The 20,167-nt window shown below is 45.6% G+C and overlaps 2 protein-coding genes and 1 pseudogene across 6 annotated transcripts; 2 read left to right on the top strand and 1 right to left on the bottom strand.

The window, feature by feature from the left end:
* Positions 1-1,309: 1,309 nt before the first annotated feature.
* LOC136504267 (probable LRR receptor-like serine/threonine-protein kinase At3g47570) lies at positions 1,310-4,811 on the top strand. Of its 5 annotated transcripts, none has more exons than XM_066499131.1 (3): positions 1,310-1,619; positions 3,597-4,169; positions 4,289-4,811. In XM_066499131.1, exons 1-3 carry the CDS (start codon positions 1,319-1,321, stop codon positions 4,660-4,662), a joined length of 1,248 nt encoding a protein of 415 aa, XP_066355228.1. In that variant the 5' UTR covers positions 1,310-1,318; the 3' UTR covers positions 4,663-4,811. The 5 variants fall into 5 exon arrangements, with proteins under 5 accessions (XP_066355228.1, XP_066355225.1, XP_066355227.1 ...); XM_066499129.1 differs by having other exon boundaries at positions 1,381-1,619; positions 2,581-4,169; XM_066499132.1 differs by having other exon boundaries at positions 1,381-1,619; positions 3,550-4,169.
* A 2,037-nt stretch (positions 4,812-6,848) lies between these two features.
* Positions 6,849-9,456, top strand: LOC136502987 (L-type lectin-domain containing receptor kinase SIT2-like; annotated as a pseudogene).
* Positions 9,457-10,626: 1,170 nt separating this feature from the next.
* LOC136502988 (SWR1 complex subunit 6-like) lies at positions 10,627-12,326 on the bottom strand. The gene is made up of 4 exons (XM_066498216.1): positions 12,216-12,326; positions 12,044-12,113; positions 10,881-10,984; positions 10,627-10,788 (listed from the first exon to the last, which is right to left on the bottom strand). Exons 1-4 carry the CDS (start codon positions 12,324-12,326, stop codon positions 10,627-10,629), a joined length of 447 nt encoding a protein of 148 aa, XP_066354313.1.
* Positions 12,327-20,167: the final 7,841 nt, after the last annotated feature.

The following is a 20,167-nucleotide window of genomic DNA, read 5'->3' on the forward strand; positions in this document are numbered from 1 at the left end:
CTTTGGGTGGTGAGGATACCCGGGCCCATATCACCACCATAGTCAATATTTTTTACTAACGATTTCACTATTAGTTTTATATATGAACCATCGGCGATGATTTTCACTGACGGTTTATAATAAGAAAGGACGGTGAAAATGAGAGATTTTCACCATAAAAATCATTATTCAATTCAAGGGATAAAACCATATATGCTACTTTGAACACCATCTGATTGCCACAAACATTTACCCACGAACGACTTTCAAAATAGTTTTCTATACTGTGAAATAACAGATCAATCAAGTTCGGTTCAGTTTTTTTTTTCCACAGAGAACAGGAACAGATAGGTTGTGTTTGGATATTAACCTGCATCAAGAGTTCAAGACTTGAAGTTGACCTGAAGCCGTCGCAATCATAAACAGTCTGGCTCCCATTATATCCTCGTTGGTGAGGCAAAGATGAGCCAACATTGTCAAAATGATTCAAAAAAGCTGTGGCGCACACCTCTCTATATCTGACACCTAATTCACACGTCTTTCGAAAATTCAATATAAGGGATTTCTCGGATTTCCTCTCATTTTCTATTTCCAACAGCCAGCCACCGATGCTTGGGCGACCTTAGGGGGTGTTTGGTTCTCTAGGCGCTCCTAAAATTTATGTCACATCGAATGTTTAGAGGCTAATAAAGAGTATTAAATATAAATTAATTATAAAACTAATTATATAGATGGAGGCTAATTTCCGAGACGAATTTTTTAAGCCTAATTAATCTATCATTAGCACATGTTTACTGTAGCACCACGTTGTCAAATCATGGACTAATTAGGCTTAAAAGATTCGTCTCGCAAATTAGTCGCAAGTTATGCAATTAGTTTCGTAATTAGTTTATATTTAATACTCTATACATGTGTCCAAACATTCGATGTGACAGAAATTTTAGGAGGTGGGGAAGGAACCAAACAGCCCCTTAATTCCCACCGCCGGCCTGGGATATGCCAATGAGGAGGCACGCAAACCGAGGACAGGGCGGGACGAACGGAGTGCTAGGTATGCGTCTAGGTTCCCTGATAGGACGGAAGGGTATTTCACCTTTTCACGTGCCCTGAGGAGTGAGTAGAGATATTTGAAATCTCTTATATTGAAAGAATTGGCGTGCACCGAAGGTCAAATACAGAGAGGGATAGGAATTGACAGTTAAATATCAAAATTTCTCCGCACCAAGTGGCTGAAACCGCGAAATCGCGTTTCTCCCGGATTGGTTGGCCTCTGTGGTATCCAATCTCCTCCCCATAAATACACGCATGCATCACGATCGAGCAGGCAGACTCCAATCCAATGGCGGCTCTAATATTATTGGGCGTCTCAGTCCTCTCAGCTCTCTTGCTTAGTACTACCACCTCTTCTTCCACAATAGTCCAGAGTGCCACCAATGTGTCCGGCAGCCGCAACGACCTCGCCGCACTGTTGGCTTTCAAAGGCCAGCTCGCTGATCCCACCGGCGTCCTTGCCAGCAGCTGGACAACCAACGCGTCCTTCTGCCGATGGCACGGAGTCTCGTGCGGCCGCCGCCGGCAGCGTGTCACGGCTCTGTCGCTGCCAGATATTGTGCTGCAAGGAGAGCTCACCCCACACCTCGGTAATCTTTCGTTCCTTTCCTTCCTAGATCTCACAAACACCAGCCTCGCTGGCTCTATCCCGGCCGAGCTTGGCATGCTACGTCGGCTTAAGGTTCTCTCTCTTAGTCGAAATGGTCTCTCAGGCCCCATTCCTTGCACCATAGGAAACCTAACCAGACTCGAGGAACTTTATTTAGGTTACAATAGCTTGTCAGGGGAGATCCCGCAAGGACTACTGCAGAATATCCCAAACCTCGAGATTTTTTCTCTTGCTAGGAATGAGTTAACTGGCCATATACCACCATACCTATTCAACAAGACGCAATCCCTGAGGGAGAGCAGCTTGAGAAACAATAGCTTATCAGGTCCTGTACCACACGGCATGGGTTCCTTGTCCATGTTGGAACTCTTGCGCCTGCAATTCAATAACCTATCCGGTACAATACCTCCAACCATCTTCAACATGTCAAGGATGCAGTGGCTTTCCCTCTCACACAACAAATTTGCGGGTCCAATTCCTAACAATCAAAGTTTTAGCCTTCCTCTGCTACAGGGGTTCTCTATCGGACGGAACAACTTTGTGGGTCCGATTCCATCTGGACTTGCATCATGCAAATACTTGGACACTCTCGCTTTGCAAGTAAATTATTTTGTGGATGTCGTTCCAACATGGTTCGCTCAACTTCAACGTCTCACCATACTTGCCTTGGGAGGAAATAACCTCGTTGGCGCTATCCCAGCTGTTCTTAGCAATCTCACCCATCTTACTGGACTAGATCTGGGAATAAATCAGCTAACATGTCCGGTTCCAAGTTTTCTTGGGAATTTCTCAGAATTAACTATGCTAATTCTGGAGGATAATCAATTCTCTGGCTCAGTACCACCAACACTTGGGACCATTCCACGTCTGAATTGGCTTGAACTTGAATCCAATAATTTGGATGGGAATCTTAACTTCTTGATCTCCCTTTCCAATTGTAGGGAACTCCAGGTCATTCTACTGTCTAATAATTCTTTCATTGGGGGCCTCCCAGATCATACCGGAAACCTGTCAACAGAGTTAATTTGGTTTGCTGCAGATAATAACAAGTTAACAGGTAGGATTCCATCAACACTGTCAAATTTAAGCAATCTTGAAAGGATAGATCTTTCTAGCAACCTATTCATGGGGGAAATCCTTGAGTCTGTCACTGCGATGCAACATCTCATTTTGCTTGACTTATCTAACAACGACTTGTCAGGTTCTATACCAACAAAAATGTGTATGCTTAGGAGCTTGGAACGGCTATATCTTCAAGGAAACAGATTCTTTGGCTGTATACCCAAAAACATTGGAAACATTAGTAGGCTAGAATATATTAGCATATCTAGTAACAAGTTAAACTCAACTATACCAGCAAGCTTCTTCCACCTAGATAAACTTATCGCTTTAGATCTTTCAAACAATCTCTTTATTGGTCCCCTACCGAATGAAATTGGTGGGCTAAAACAAGTGGATTCCATTGACCTCTCCACCAACCTTTTTCATGGAACCATCCCAGAATCATTTGGACAAATTATCATGCTCAACTTCCTAAATCTATCACATAACTTATTTGATGGACAAATCCCTGATTCTTTTCAAAAGCTTACTAGCTTAACATGTTTGGATCTCTCCTTTAATAGTATCTCTGGTACCATTCCCATGTTCCTTGCTAATTTCACAGACTTGACAGCCTTGAATCTCTCCTTCAACAAACTAGAAGGGAAAATACCAGAGGGAGGTGTTTTTTCAAGCATCATGCCAAAATCTTTGATTGGGAATGCTGGGCTATGTGGGTCTCCCCATCTTGGATTTTCTCCATGTCTTGAGAACTCTCACTTGAATAAAAGGGGCCTACTAATTTTCCTTCTTCCAGTTGTCACTGTTGCATTTGCCTCTATTCTTGTTTGTGTCTACCTAATGTTCAGAAGGAAAGCTAAGGCGGGTGATGATGAAACGTCTGTCATTGATCCAGCAAATGCTGTAGGACAGAGATTGTTCTCCTACCGTGAGCTCATTTTGGCCACTGATAACTTTAGTGATAACAACCTTCTGGGAACTGGAAGTTTTGCAAAAGTTTTCAAAGGCAAATTGAGTAACGGTTTGGTTGTTGCAATAAAAGTTCTAGATATGAGACTAGAACAGGCCATTAGAAGCTTTGATGCCGAGTGCCATGTGCTTTGCATGGCTCGGCACCGCAATCTGATAAGGATACTAAGCACATGCTCCAACCTGGACTTCAGAGCACTCGTGCTCCACTACATGCCCAACGGCAGCTTAGATAAGCTCCTGCACTCTCAAGGCACAAGTGGCTTGGGATTTGTCAAGAGGCTGGAGATCATGCTAGATGTGTCAATGGCGATGGAGTATCTGCACCATCAGCATTTTCAGGTTGTCCTGCACTGTGACTTGAAGCCTAGCAACGTGTTATTTGACAACGACATGACAACACATGTGGCAGACTTTGGCATCGCAAAATTGCTATTGGGTGACGACAGCTCCATGATCACTGCTAGTATGCCTGGAACACTTGGGTACATGGCACCAGGTACTATCGCTAGCTAGCTTGTATACTATAGCTAAACCCGTGAGTGGTGTACATCATCATTGTAGTCCCTTCTGATTAATCAATTGTTCTAATATTTGATTTTCTGAATTGTTGAGCAGAGTATGGATCCTTTGGGAAGGCATCCCGCAAGAGCGATGTGTTCAGCTTTGGAATCATGCTTCTTGAAGTATTCACCGGAAAGAGACCCACCGATCCCATGTTCATAGGAGATCTAAGTATCAGGCAGTGGGTTTATCAAGCATTCCCATCACAGGTTGTCCATGTTCTGGACGATAAGCTCCTGCAAGGTCCTTCCTCTGCTGACTGCATTCTGAAGCCCTTCCTGCCACGAATATTTGATTTGGGTTTGCTCTGCTCAAGTAATGCACCTCACCAAAGATTGTCGATGAGCGATGTTGTAGTGGCACTCAAGAAAGTAAAGAAGGATTACACCAAATCGATGTCAGCGACAAGGCCTGAAGCCGCCCAGTGATCTCCCTTATTTGTATCTCTCTGCTCTGTTCTTTCGCTTCTGCACTAGCAGAACAGCAGCTGCTGCAGCAAACTCTTGCTCTATTTCGCCTTCTTTTTCATTAGTCCAATACTATGTGTCTGTGTCACTACTGTGCCACTTGCTGATAATCATCTATTCATCCATGTGATACTGCTCATGTGATGTGCTGCTGTGCAGAATTTCAAATAATTTAGAGTATGTACCAAATCCTATGATGTTGACTTCAAGCAACCATAACATTTTTTTATTTGAGATTATTCATCTAACATTGATGATATCAATATATGCTCTTGCTTAGTCATCTAGAATATATGCTCTTGCTTAGTGTTGGTGCTCCTCTCTGGTAGCGTTTCAATTCATTTCGAGTATTTATGGTCTAGAATATTTTTAATAAACATAGAAGTAAAATTTTATTTGAACAAAAGTTACAATAAACACTAGAGTTTTAATTTAACACGTAGATACAAAAATTGCAACAACTGAAAAGTTTAATAGTTAAAAGCCAAATATGAATTCATGATGTCATACAACTGTAAGACCAAGCGGGGCAAAACCCATGCCAAAACGGAGCAGACGGATTGCCGCTTAGCCGCTGGCGCACATTCCGATCTCCAAGTGGGGCGAGGTGCTCCTCATAGGGAGGATGGGCTTTGCATCGCTGGCAGGAACAATCTCATCCGCGTTCAAGAGAGCTTAAGACGACTTTTTCGCAAGAAACTTGACGTCGAGCGAAGTGGAAGCACTGGACGTGCTGTTCCCGGCGACCAATGCTACGACTGGTACAAGACTCTTCTCGGATGACGGAGCAGAGTCGCGCGGCCGCTAGCGGAGACGCCCAGCTCCGTAGCTAACTGCGCTGCTCGTAGTTCGGTTGTTATTTTTATGTAATATGGAAGTTTGAAACAGTCTGCTAGAAAGGTCCAGTCACAACTGTAAGACCTCCTAGGGCGCTCATTAGAAGCGTGTCGTATATATGGTTAAACTCTTCCTTTTCTTAATTGCAATGATACGCAAATCTTTTGCGTATTTGAGAAAAAAAAAATGATGTCATACAAAACCGATGCGATAAGAATTTATATAATTTGACCTTAGATTTCAATTCAATATATACTGAAGCCCTGCAATAGTGCAATACAAAGGATTACAACAAACATCTTAATTTATATGTAATGTTAAAGTAAGGAGTGTTTCTGGGCCCATAAAATTTAGAGCAGCATGTCCAATATATGCGGAGTTTGGGATACGTAGTGTTTCGTCACTTTCTTACATGCCTGAATGAGTTAGAGCAGTGTGTCTAGGTACGGTGCAAAGTTCAATCCTAAAACGAATTGTAATGCACAACTAGATCATTGGATAAAATCTCTTAGCCTCAGGTGTGTCCATACGAGTTAGAGAAGCATACGCCTAGGCATGATATAGAGCCCAATTCCAAGACAAATTGGAATGCATGATGCTCCGAGTCGCAAGTCAGCTAGGTGACCGTGCAACAAGCTATATATATATATCATGTTGCAATACATGAACATGGGGTCCCTATATATGGAGCCAGCACATTAATCGTCATAAGTTGCTAGGTTAAAAAAAAAGATAAATCATATAACTTCTCACAAAAATGAGAAATTAGAAAGGTCTGGGCACCAATTTGGTAGATTATTATGTTCCGCAAAATAAAGGCTATTGTTGACAATCGTGTTTAAGTCCGCCTAATAGATTTCTATAGCATTTTTTTTTCGTAATGCATATTAACTGTAAGACGTAAAAACAAATAAGTCTCCATCATCGATACTATTATCATTGCGACAAGCATAGGTTCTGATACTGAAAAACAAGTATGTGGTGTAAGTTTTGCGTTGGTGTACAGTGGTGCCTGCACACGACGCGTTTCGTTTTGACTAAGCGTGGAAACACCGTCATCCAGCCTGCGTTGGAGAATAGACTGATTCCTTTTAGTTCCTCTCCAAGTTTACTCTCTATCTCATCGAATATTTGGATACATGCATAAAGTATTAAATATAGATTAAAAATAACTAATTATACAGTTTGTGACTAATTTACGAGACGAATTTTTTAAGTCTAATTAGTCCATGATTTGACAATGTTGTACTACCATACACACATGTGCTAATAATAGGTTAATTAGGCTTAATAAATTCGTCTTACGGATTATGGACGGATTCTGTAATTTATTTTTTTATTAGTATTCGAACACCCCATATGACACCCCACGTGACATCGATATGGCACCCTAAAACTTTATAACCTGAATTTAAACAAAGCCTCATTACACACCTTTGACCCGGTTGCAGCTTGCAGGTCTCCCCCACCTCCCTACTACTACTCCTAGCTAGTAGAGTATTGAACCGAGTTCACTGGATCGTTGGTAGAGCCAAACCGATTTCTCTGAGTCTCATTGTTCCCAAGTACGTGATTCGATAAATCCCCAATTCGACGGCCTCTTAAGCCTAACCAGCGGCCGGTTTCCCCGAGTTAAAGGTCACGGTTTCTACCCACTACCCTCTCAATTTCACAGATGTTTCAAATGGCTCCTCACTGGCATCTTTCTCCACAACATTTATCTTCTCCATCATGGGGCACACTGACGGGCCCTACACTGACTTGAGTGGCCAGGGTCTTGCATTTGTGCTTCGTTCCGCCAAAGATTTCTCTGACGCCTTGCCTTCCCAGTATCTTGGCCTTGTCAATTCCACGAATGATGGCAACGCAACAAATCATCTCCTTGCTATCGAGCTTGATACCATAATGAACAATGAGTTCGATGACATCGACGACAACCACATAGGGATTGACATAAACAGCCTGCATTCCGTTGCCTCACATACTGCAGGTTTCTATCCCTCTACTGGTGGGTACCTTCAGTGTTTTAAAGGCGTCGCCTAGGCATCTAGGCGTACCCAGCTCGCCTTGGGAAACAGTGGCGTCTTGTCGCCTAGGCGTCGCCTAGGCGCCGTCTAGGCGTCCAAGCGTACCAAGTACTCGCCTGGACGCCTAGCCGCCTTTAAAACATGGGGTACCTTCCCTTGAGCCTCAACAATGGACAGCCGATGCAGGTGTGGGTGGACTGCGACAGCAAGCAGACCATGCTGAATGTCACAATAGCGCCTTTCAAGCTGTCCAAACCCAGCAGGCACTAACACAGGTATATGATTTATCAACAATTTTGCCAACCACACCAGTGTTTGCTGGATTTTCCTCGGCGACTGGCGCAATTCGTGGCAGGCATTACATTTTTGGTTGGAGCTTCAAGCTGAACGGAGAAGCTGCAGCGCTAAACTACTCAGCGCTATCTTTGAAGACTATCCAAGATCTTGCAGCACAAATTGGGGCTCGCCCAAGCACGCGCATCAACAGGGCAATACTATGTGCAGCCCTTGTATCAACTCTTGCAGTTGCCACAGTTTCTGCTACTCTTTTCAAGATCCATAGGAAGAGGCGGTTAGAAGCAAGAAGAAATGAAATAGAGTGGGAGAGGGAGTATGGGCCTTCATCCTTCACCTACAAAGATCTATGTGCTGCCACTGGTCGATTCAAGGACAAGATGCTTCTGGGTAAAGGGGGCTTTGGGAGTGTCTTCAAAGGACTGCTTCCCCATTCCAAGCAACCAGTTGTCATTAAGCGCATATCGCCAGAGTCCAAGCAAGGGATGAAGGAGTTCATGGCCGAGATCATCATCCTTGGTCGTCTCCGTCACCGCAATCTTGTTCAGCTGCTTGGGTATTGATCCTGTTCGCTTTGCTGAAAAGCCATGACTGAAAGTACTGTTCGCTGATTTGTTGTGAGAGAAAAACACTATCCGTTTACTGAAATAGTACGGCTCATAAGACAAGCAAACATGGCCAATGTCGGCACAAGCAACAGCTCCTTTTGGTGTACGACTATATGCCCCATGGAAGCCTTGACTTTCACTTGCACATTCAAGGTCATAGCAGCACCGGTCTGTGTTGGTTTCAAAGGTTCCACATCCTCAAATGCGTCGCATCTGGTATCTTCTACCTCCAGAGGAGTGTGAGCAGGTTGTCATCCACCGAGACATCAAAACAAGCAATGTCCTGCTTGATAGCGAGATGAATGCGAGGTTAGGTGATTTCGGCCTTGCAAGGTCCCATGATCATGGAGCTGATGCTCACACCACACATGTGACAGGAACATGGGGCTACATTGCCCCTGAGCTGGCCAGGCTTGGCAAGGCAACCAAAGCAACTGATGTATTTGCCCTTGGTGTGCTGATGATGGAGGTTGCATGCGGGAAACGGCCAATATGGGTGAACAATCATGGAGAGCCTCTTGCACTGGGCGACTGGGTGCTTAAAGAATGGCAAGGTGGATCCATAACCAATGCTGTCGATCCAAGACTGGATGATCATGTGGAGGAGATAGAGCTGGTCCTCAAGCTTGGCTTGCTCTGTTCGCACCCCTTGCCTAATGCGAGGCCTTCCATGCGCCTCGTCATGGAATACCTGCAAAGGGATGCACATCTTCCATCAGAATTGGAACCCAATAGTTTGCTGAACATTGGTTTCGTTCAAGATCCAATGCTCGATCAGCATGCCATGTCATGTCCAACGACTGTTATAACCGATCTTTCCAAAGGGAGGTGACATTGCTGTGCCACTTGGTGATAATCATCCACAATATGCCCTTGCTTACTGTTGGTACTGCACTACTGCTCACGTGTTGTGCTGTTCTATGGCAGAGTTTCTATTCATTTGGAGCATGTACCAGCTCCCATGATGTCGTTGATTACTATGAACATGTTTCATTTGATATTATTCAGAGCGTTCCGGACGTCAATACTCAATATAATATTAATGATACTATAAGCTAATCGCAGCACAAGAAGAAACAGATCGAATATTCTAAATGTGTGTGTTTGCTCTTTCAGAATGCTGTAAAATTCTGGTTGAATTTCATGCTTTCTTATGATTACTCAGGACATCTACGACCTTCCATTTGTTAGCAGTCTAGTTGTCTATATTTGATTTAGCAAATTACTTTTGATACTATTAAGATGTTATCATATTTGAAGCAATAAGGAGCAAAGCTCAAAAACAAATTTATAGTAGGAAAATTTTCAATACTATATTATTCAGATCATACCATGTGCTATTCATATCTGCCACTCTGCACCATGGGTCCAAGCATTAGCATAGCATCTGCAGTAATATGTCTTTGGCATTTGTTTACCTTACGCTAATTAATTGGGGTATTTACATACCAACTCACATCTACTACCAGAGTATGCCCACATTTGCCAAGAAACAATTAAAAATTATTATTCAGATATACTGAAACAAAGAGCTACTTTCAGCTCTACTGCATAACTGCAGCTACTCACACACCATTTCTAAAGAAACATTCGTTGGTATACAAGAGATCTAACTTGCAACTGCAGTGCACTGCTGAGAAAATGATTTTCTACCACTTACCTTACCCACCCACTCCTACAGAGTACAAAACATACAAAGCTACCATATCCTTGTAACAAAAGGCGCTTTATTGGCACGATGAGGCATGTTTCGCTGGAGGCATAAAAAATCTGAGAAATGATTTCCAAGGGTGGAACAAAGGCACTGGCGATTAAAATATTATGAGTTCAGGACAACAAACAAATAGCAAATTATGTGCTGTTCGAGAAAAAAACAAATAGCAAATTATGGAAAATTAGGCTAAGCTAAGCATAAACACAGCTACTCACATAATATTTCTGAAGAAGAAGTGGCTGGCCTACAACCTAGCAATTTCAACTTCTGCACATAGCTAATACAATATGTTTCCTCCCACTTACCTACCCCACCATACAGACTTACAGAGTACAAAACATGCACAGCAAGCATATCCTACTGATCAAACCACAGATGAACAATCATTAGGGAGTGGACATACATGAAGTCGAGCATGTATATCCAGTTGGTCAAGCCACAAATTTCAGGCAGCGCGTATACAGAACCGTGTTCCACACCTCATGCACGTGTAGTTTGCAGAACTACCACAGACTGAACAGTAGTGCCGTCGAGATGAAGTGCTCAGTGGACCCACAGCAGCCCTCAAATATGTCGGGATATGAGGAGGCAGGGATTCCATATTTGCCTGTCACAGTTCCAGAGTGAAAATCTTTCAAGTACGCTACATAGAAAACAAACATGACAAAAGAAAGAAACTTATAGCACCAGATTACTTACTTCTTGTAAGACATCCATGAATAATCTTGCCGCCCGCTTCTCCAAAGCTTTCCCTTGCCTTGTCTTGCGTTTCATAATCTTGGACTGCTTCTTTTGCATAAGAACTGTAGAAAGGAAAGCAGAAAACAGAAGATGCCATCCATAATCGAACTTTAGTTATCAGTGGGTAAAGCATTTGAGTTTAATGGACATCCACAGATCCACAACCCAAAATGGCTATATAAGTATATAACACAAAAGCAACATTTACAGAAACTGTGAACCCAGGAACCTTTGCATTTTACAAGTTGTAGCAAGTGGAGTTCAAAGATACATAAATTACTGAATTTAGGGTCATTCCAGATGCTAACATGTGGACCTCAAAGATTCAAAGATATCTAAATGATTGACTTTAGGAGCAATCCAGATGGTAACAACACAATCACCTTATGAATAATTTGTGGTATTATTCATGCAAGAAACGAAAGTATCTTGCAACTATTGCCTTTCAAGGATAGTTGTACTCTTATTATTTATTGAATCCTTTGCAAAGACAAGAAATAAAAGTTTTTCTTTTCAAAATTGATACTACAAACCATGTCAAAATATACCGTACACAGGGTATCTGTGTTCAATACTTGTTTGCAAAGAATAACATTTTGTCATTGAGTTTCTAATACTGTATCTACCTTATCCTTTCTCACATCATGGCATTACTAGTATGAAGATAAATGAGAAAGAAACTGACCAGGATCTTCCTCGTCCGTGGATCCATCCTCATCATCATTAAGATCTACCACCTCAACAACGGCATTGTCACTCTCAAGAGCTCAAGGCGAGCTAAAGCAGCCTGCATGGCATTACAGATATGGAGGTATTCATAATGGGGCAGCAGAACATAAAATAGAATAGTTTCAGACACAATGATTGATCATCAGCGACTATATAAGCACGAAATGGTCCAATATGAATGAAAGCTGAGTGAACAACTCAGTCAAATCCTTTGGTAAGGAGTCATGAGAAATGCTAAAGAGCTTAATAAGCAGTGCAGACCCAGGATGGAAATATTTTCCTAAAATCCTTTGAAGGACAGGCCTGGTGCAGTGGTGAGAGCTGTCTCACTGACTTACCAGGTCACGGGTTCGAAGCAGCTTCTCCGTAGATTTTATGAAGAGAAAGCTTGCCTCGGTTTTTTCTCTTGCCAGACCGCACTCGTGTGGAGCCTCCGGGGCTGGGTCTGGCGCCCTTTACTTTCTAGAGCATATACACTTAGTATTAATTTTCCAAAACAACTCGTGGGCACGGTTGTCCGAGCAGGGTGGAACGCAGGAGCAGTCAGTCCAATCCCATCGTTACCTGGGCACGGTTGTCCGAGCTGGCGAGCGCGGACGCCATACGCGTGGCCATGCGGCGCGTGCGAGCGCTGGTCCGGCGGAACGGCCCCACATTCTCCTCCTCCCCATCCATCTCCGGTCGCCAACAGCGGCAGGCAGCGGCGGGCGGCCCTTGCGCTGGATGAGGAGACAGGCAGGTGTGGAGAGTGGAGACGTAGAGAGCGCGTGGATTAAGCGGGCGGCGCGGGCGCCGGCGGTCGACCAAGTGCGGCGTCCGTTGGCCGGTGGGGAGGGACAGGGAGAAGTGGGGATGGCTACTGGGCTACTTCATGGGCTTTGCCATGTGTGTCTAACGGATTGTTGTATATTGGGCCAGGCCGTATGGTTAGCAGGCAAGGCCTGGCCCAATATAAAATTTCTGTATGTCTCCAAACAAATATATCGATAATGCTTACGAGCGGGTGTCCCTTCGTCCGGAGCTGCTTTTCACGCCTGCAGCCTTGCGTCTCCCTGTCTCTTTCTTAAAATATCTTCCGCTCCCGTGCGGACTGCGCTGCGCTTGCTGCTCGGCAGCTGATGTCTTCCCTGCGCGCACCCCATCTCGTGCCGTGCGGATCCCCCATCCCACGCCGCGCCCCCTCCGTCGCCGAGTTATGCTTCATCCCCCGCCGTGCCCGCTCTAGCTCGCTGCACCCCCCCGCTGGTACACGCTGTGTCCCGTCCCCCACGCACGCTAGGGTGCTGCTGCCACCGCCGTTCCCCACCAGAAGGTCGTGGCCGCTGTCGACGCCGTGGCCTCCGTGGTGCACGACCTTAGCAAGGAGGTGTTGCGATGAAAGCGCATGTCGCAAGCGTATGTTGCAATTATTTCATATGAATGCTGCAAAAGTAGATCGGGGATGTTGCAAGTGTTTCAGAGGTGTTGTTCAAAATGTTTTATCTGTTCCAAACGTATGTTGCAAGGGATCCGATCTGGATGTTGCATATGTTTCACACATATGTTGTTCAAAATGTTTCAGCTGTTTCAGTCTTATGTTGCAAGTTGTAAGTGTTTTCATGTTGCAAGTTGCAAGTGTTTTTATCTGATGTTGCATATGTTTCACATATGTTGCAACTTGCAAGTGTATGTCCTAGATGTTTCATCTGTTTTTCATACGGACGTTGCATTCAAGTGTTTCGTATTGTTCTGAGAGTCAAGGGGTGCGGGGAGTGATGGTGGCACGGCACGGGCGCTGGGTAATTATGGGGCGCGGTGACCTGGGGACCGCTGGTCGGGGCGCGACGGGGGCTGGGTGCATGTGTGGGTGGGGCGAATGGCCTCGAATCGAGGCGGACAAGACGGGCTGCGCGTGCGAGGTGAATCGCGTGGACGCATGGTCGCGGCGATAGGATGGTGCCGTGCGGGGCGGGAATAAAATCAGCGCACGGGGGCAGGCTGCGAGGGTGTCTGGACGCGTCCTCGCGCCGGACATCCGAGCACTAATTGCTCCGAGTAAATATAGGTCTCGCTTTTCCGAGGAGTCAAACATTTTAGAATTTAACAAGATATATAACTAAAAATTAATTGACTACCAAGTAATCAAACCATAAATTTACAATGGCTTGCTTAATGGCAATACCTATTCGTTTCTTATAGCCTTTCTTGCTCAGAGGAGCTGGAGTTGTGGTTGCACTCGTGGTGCTACTATTTGACCCAGAGCCAGCTCTGGTTTCATCTCCACACCAACGAATTACGGAACCACCACAGGGACAGTCAGGACTTAAGGTGGAGGCTAGAGCAAAGACGCGCACTAGGCCCCTCCCTAGCCCTAGGCCCCTCTGCACTGCAGCACCGTGCATTGCCCTCCTCGAAATTCTGTGTGACACCGTCGCACAGAGACGAGTGTGATTAGATTTTATTTTCTAGAGAAATAGGGACACATGCATGTCACGTAGTCATGCGGTGTCGCACGTCGTCTCCGTGCGACGGTGTTGCATATTGTGCCGGCGGCCTTGTCGGTGGTGAGCAGAAGTGGGAATCCTTCTTTATCCAGTCAGCCATAGTAATTATTTTAGCTACCACCAAACTTTGAACCAGATACTTTGTTGAGTAGTGATTTTGGTTCGGATTTTCAGTATGAAAAGCTATCAAGTTGCCACGTTATGTCTAGTGGCCGCTATAACTGATCTTTCCAAAGGGTGGTGGCATAGCTATGCCACTTGGTGATAGTCATCGAGAATGTGCTCTTGCTTAGCGTTGGTTCTCCTCTGTGGTAGGTTTCAATTCATTTGGAATATTTATGGTCTAGAATATTTTTGATAAATATAGAAGTAAAATTTTGAATTAACACGTATAAAAAAATATATAGCAACAACTAAAAAGATTAAAAGTTAAAAACCAAATATGAATTCGTGATGCCATAGAAACACAAATGCAATAAGAGTTTACATAATTTAACCTTAAGTTCCAATAAAATATACACTAAAGCCCCACGGTAGTGCAATACAAAGGATTGCAACAAATATCTTAATTTCTATGCAATGTTAAAGTAGGGAGTGTTTCCGTGCCCATAAGATTTAGAGCAGTGTGTGTATATGCGGAGTTTGAGACGATGTTGAGTCTTTCTATCACTCTCTCGCATGACCGTATGAGTTACAGCAGTGTGTCTAAGCATAAGCATGGCGTGCAACCCAATCCTAAAAGGAATTGAAATACGCGATAAGATCGTTGGATAAATCTTTTAGCTTTAGGTGTCCATACGAGTTAGAGAAGCACGTGTCCAGACATGATATAGACTCCAATATATTCTAAGATAAATTGGAATGCATGATGATCCGAACGCAAGTCAGCAACAAGCTATATATCATGTTGGAATACATGAACATAAGGTCCCTATATATATATATGGAGCCTGCACATTAATCGTCATAAGTTGCTAGGTTAAAAAAAAGATAAATCATATAACTTCTCACAAAAATGAGAAATTAGAAAGGTTTGGGCACCAATTTGATAGATTATTATGTTCCGCAAAATAAAGGCTATTGTTCACAGTCGTGTTTAAGTCCGCCTAATAGATTTCTATAGCATATTTGTTTGTAATGCGTATCAACTGAAAGACGTTTAAACAAAGTCTCCATAATCAATACTAGTATTATTGCGACAAGCATCGGTTCTGATATTGAAAAACAAGTATGTGGCCGGTGTAAGTTTTGCGTTGGTGTACAGTGGTGCCTGCACGTACACGACGCGTTTCGTTTTTTACTAAGCGTGGAAATACCGTTTGGTCTACTTGTACAGGGACTGTATATTTATTATTTACTCCTCTAAACTGCGTCAGCTCCTCGAAAGGAAGCGGCCACCACGTCATCTGAAATTTCTCTCTCCATCCGATCTCCCCGTCCAATGGCTGTGATTGTTTGTATCAGATTTCGATTCCTATGCTTCTCCTCGCTTTTCCCGGCTTCTTCGCTGTTTTTCCGGCTTCTCGTCACAATCCAGAAAAACGAATATATACGGCAGCCCCTGCTTCAAGTTTCCAGATACTTCTCCTTCCCGGCGCTTCTTCTCTCCCGTAGCGTGTCCAACCCGCCGAGCGCCGCTTCCGTCGCCGCCCTCGCCCAGGCCCTGCTTGGGAGCGCCGTCAGCGGCCCCCCGACAAGGTCGCCACCGCCGAACGCCGCCTCCAGCTCTCCGCCCCGGTGTGGTGCCTCGGTCTAGGCAGCCGGCGCCCGTCGCGGTGGCCACACCAACCTAGGGTTTCGCACCTTGCTCGCCGCTGCCGGCTGTAACTCCTTAAAATTTAATGCACAAGCATAAGATAAAGTGCAGAATAATAGTGGTTACGCACCGGGGCTTGCCTGGGTAAGATATAACCAAAAGTTAGCATTCCATCATGGTGACACGATCATCAAGGCACCATCTTTTTCGCTACCTCGGTCTACTCCATGATCCATCGTTGTTCCTATTATGATATACGTGGATGCAACGCAGAGATGACAATAATCAACGGCAACTACAACTCTAAATACGATTACGCTCCGCAAGCTAACGGCTAGCTTTAATGACTAACGTACTAGCCTACGTATCGACGTTGCCAAGTAAGGCTTTGTCTCTAGAAAAATGTTCTAGTTTTAAAATTTCAAGGTGCTTTGGCATTTTATTGCTTAAACATATATTTTCGAACTAGGGCTCATTTAGTTACCTTAGCAAACTAATTATTATGGAGCTACAAAAATTACAGTGAACACCTAATAATGTTAGGAATTTACTGTGAAAGTTTCAGAGCCAACACTATCACTAATTTATCATAACAATTCCTGCAAGTTTATATTTTGACAATATTAAGTATCTCAAATTAATTATATAGCTCCTAAGAATATTATAAAACTATATGAATAAAATATACTAACAGATAGATAATGATTTTAGGAACCTAACAAAATTGGTTTCATAATTTTTGGTTAACTACATAATTTTATACTGAATTTACAAGTTTACCCTAGAAACTAAATTAGAAAATGCATTAGAAAAAGGAATGGCCGGCAACAACCCTCTCAGGCCCGGCAGCCCAACACGGCGTGGCTGCACGCGTGGTGCGGTGGCCCAGCAACGGCCCAAGGCCGAGGCGCCCGTGCGCGCTCGCATTTTGCAAAAGAGGGCTCGGGTTTTTGGATAATCACGCGGAGCAACGGAACACTTTTACTACAGACTCACGCTTTGCATTAAAGACCCTAGAATGTGTTGCCTTTGCAACGGGTCAGTCCTCGGTGTGCCCGCGCACGGCGGCGCGGCACACCGATGGCAACGGCGGTTACGCCGAGCCAACTAGGCTCGCTATGACGGAAGTAAGGGGCCGACAACTATCTACAGCTAAACGCGCAAGGATGGGTGGCGGTTAGGAGCTCGGAGGCGCACTGTCGCGGGCTGCAGCGGCGAGCGGCTATCCGTGGCGGTGGTGCAACTGTTCCGGCGAGCCTACGCCCTCATGGCAAGATAGAGATGGCGAAGATGCATCCGTAGCTCACCGTGGTGTACGCAGTACTGACGGTTGAAGCTAGGAAGCGCTGCGACGGTTTGGCCACGTGCGACCGAGCGAGGTGGCGGCACTCTGCAATGGACACCGTCGCGTCACCACGTCTCCGGTAAGCGCCCTAGTCAATTAGCGCGGGCACCAGATAGAGGAGGTCAAGGCGAGTTCAGGGTTACAAGCAATTGAACTGCTACCACTCCTACATGCCTTACCCCCAACCCTCTAGTCATGGCTGCGCACCTGACCGACGGCGAAGAGAAACCGAAATTGGTCGGCAACGGAGCTTGGATGTGGCTCGGGGCGGTTGGCTCAGCTAGACAACTCTATGGCAGAGCTATAAGTGCGACGAATCGAGCTCTAATGAACTGAGGCGAGTGAATTTTGAATCCTCTGTGGGAGGGGACGTCGGCCTATTGTCCATGATGGCGGTGATGGCTTGCAACGAGTCCCGTCGGTGCGGCGGTCTCAATAAATGGGCATGCAGGGAGGGCAGAGCGTGGGTAGGGAAACATTGTTAATGCTTGGGTGGAGCCCTTCGGAGTGCCTGTGCGGTCATGTGTACGTAGCAATGCGGCGTCGTGATACGGCAGGGGCGGTAAGAGCCGGAGCGGGGTAGGTGAGGTGAGCGGCTATGAACGGGCACTACAGGGCGAGGTAAGGTGATAGAGAAGGCAGACTGGCAGAGTGCAGTCCTGTGCGTGACTTTGGCAGTACATGCACACGGCGCGGAGCAATGGCGGCCAAGCCTGGCCTGGCACACAGCCGGCGCCCACGCGCTCGCTGCCGACATGACCCATGCATCGTAGTGCCATAAATGGCAAGACGACGGTGACACGGCCTCATGCGCGCGGCATCAAAGCGGGCCAACGACGCAATGCGGTGTAGCGGCAGGCGCACAGCGTGGCAATGCGACGGTAGCGGCAGCGGTGTCGACGCGGCGCGGGCGCGGAGGCAGCAACACCACCAGCGGCACGGCGCAGCGACAACAGCGATAGCGGCATGGCCCAGTGGCAGCAACGATAGCGGCACGGTCCCGAGGCCATGGCATGGCAGCACAGCGATGCGCGTAGCGAATAGTGCAGGCTACAGCGAAGGGAGGGAGAGAGAGAGAGCAACGTAGTAGCGCCACAGTGGTGACAGCGGTAGCGGCACAGAGCGCTGCAGCGTGGCAGCAGCAGCGGTGGCCAGCCGGGCCGGAGCCGGCCAAGCGCGGCAGCGCGCGTGCGCACTCAGAGCGCGCCAATGCCACAACGCCCCCCCAGGCCGCGCCCAGCCCAGAGGGCTAGTTCGAGAACGTGCTTTGCATGGATTTTAAAGCAGCGACTACCACTAAACCGTTGCCTCTAAACTAAAATCGACTTCACCACGATCAAACTAATACATGAGGCTGCTCAGCCGAGCTAAAACACCACATCACCCTCTAACCCAATCTCTCTAAATAAATTGCTAAACTTGGCAATGTCCATATGTACACAAGCTTGAAATTTTCTAAGGTTTTTTTAGTTGAACTCTATTTCAAATTGCATTTCTAAGCTATTGAAAATATTACTAAGCAATATTATTTTTCAACAGCAATTATTTCATTGTCATCTACAAAGTTTGCACTTCAAACTTTATTTAAGTATCATACGCATGTTCTATAGTATTTTTGTTCAATAAAAATTAGTTTTAACCCCACTTGACATACATGAGCTATTGCATCAACATTGATTTAACATTTTTATTGATTATTTTAGGCTACAAGAAATTTATCAACACCTTCTATCACATGCATTATTACACAAACATGATGCTCGTGACACGATTTAGTAGTTGGTTTAGGGCGTAACACCGAGGGTGTTACAGCCTATCCCTTCTCTTCCCTGCCTGCTCGTCGCTAGCCAGGCCGCCGCGCCAAGGGTCGTCCGTGCCGGGGCTGCCATGCCCAAGGGCTGCCGCGGCAGGGGGCGCCGGTGCCAGGGCTGACGCCGCCGCGGCGCCGGGGCTGCAGCGCTGGCCGCTCACCTATGCAAAGGGGAAGATGGAGGGAGACCTGGGGGAGGAGCCATGAGAGGAGAAGGAGAGGTTGAGGTACTGGCAGATCCGGACGGTGAGCTGACCTGCCGCCGGTGGCGGCGAGCAAGGTGCGAAACCCTTGGTCGGTGTGGCCGCCGCGACGGGCGCCGACTGCCTAGACCGAGGCACCACTCCGGGGCAGAGAGCCAAAGGCGGCGTTCGGCGGTGGCGACCTCGCCGGGGGGCCACTGACGGCGCTCCCGAGCAGGGCCTAGGTGAGGGCGGGGACGGAAGCGGCGCTCGGCGGGTTGGACACGCTGCGGGAGAGAAGAAGCGTCGGGAAGGAGAAGTATCTGGAAACTTGAAGCAGGAGCTGCTGCATATATTCATTTTTCTGGATTCTGACGAGAAGCCGAAAAAGCAGTGAAGAAGCCAGGAAAAGTGAGGAGAAGCACATGAATCTGCTTCCGGCGAAATCTGATACAAACAATCACAGCCATTGGATGGGGAGATCGGACGGAGAGGGAAATTTCAGATGACGTGGTGGCCGCTTCCTTTCGAGGAGCTGATGCAGTTTATAGGTCATAATATATATATATATATATATATATATATATATATATATATATATATATATATATATATAGAACTACTGTTCTGCAGCTGGCCATAGAATAACTTATTCTGTGACCACTTTGAGTTACCATAATTACTATTCTAATTTACGATATTACACTAACTCCTTACTAAGTGATTTACTATAACATTATGGTAAATATCACCGTGAATTATAGTAACACGAGTATCGTAAATACACATTCATGTTATCGTAAATTGATACAAACATTGTCATAAATCAAGGTGGCTATAGAATAAGTTATTCTATGGCCAGCTGCAGAATAGCCTTACCATATATATATATATATATATATATATATATATATATATATATATATATATATATATATAT

The sequence above is a fragment of the Miscanthus floridulus genome, chromosome 14 (assembly GCF_019320115.1).
Source record: "Miscanthus floridulus cultivar M001 chromosome 14, ASM1932011v1, whole genome shotgun sequence".
NCBI lineage: Eukaryota > Viridiplantae > Streptophyta > Magnoliopsida > Poales > Poaceae > Miscanthus > Miscanthus floridulus.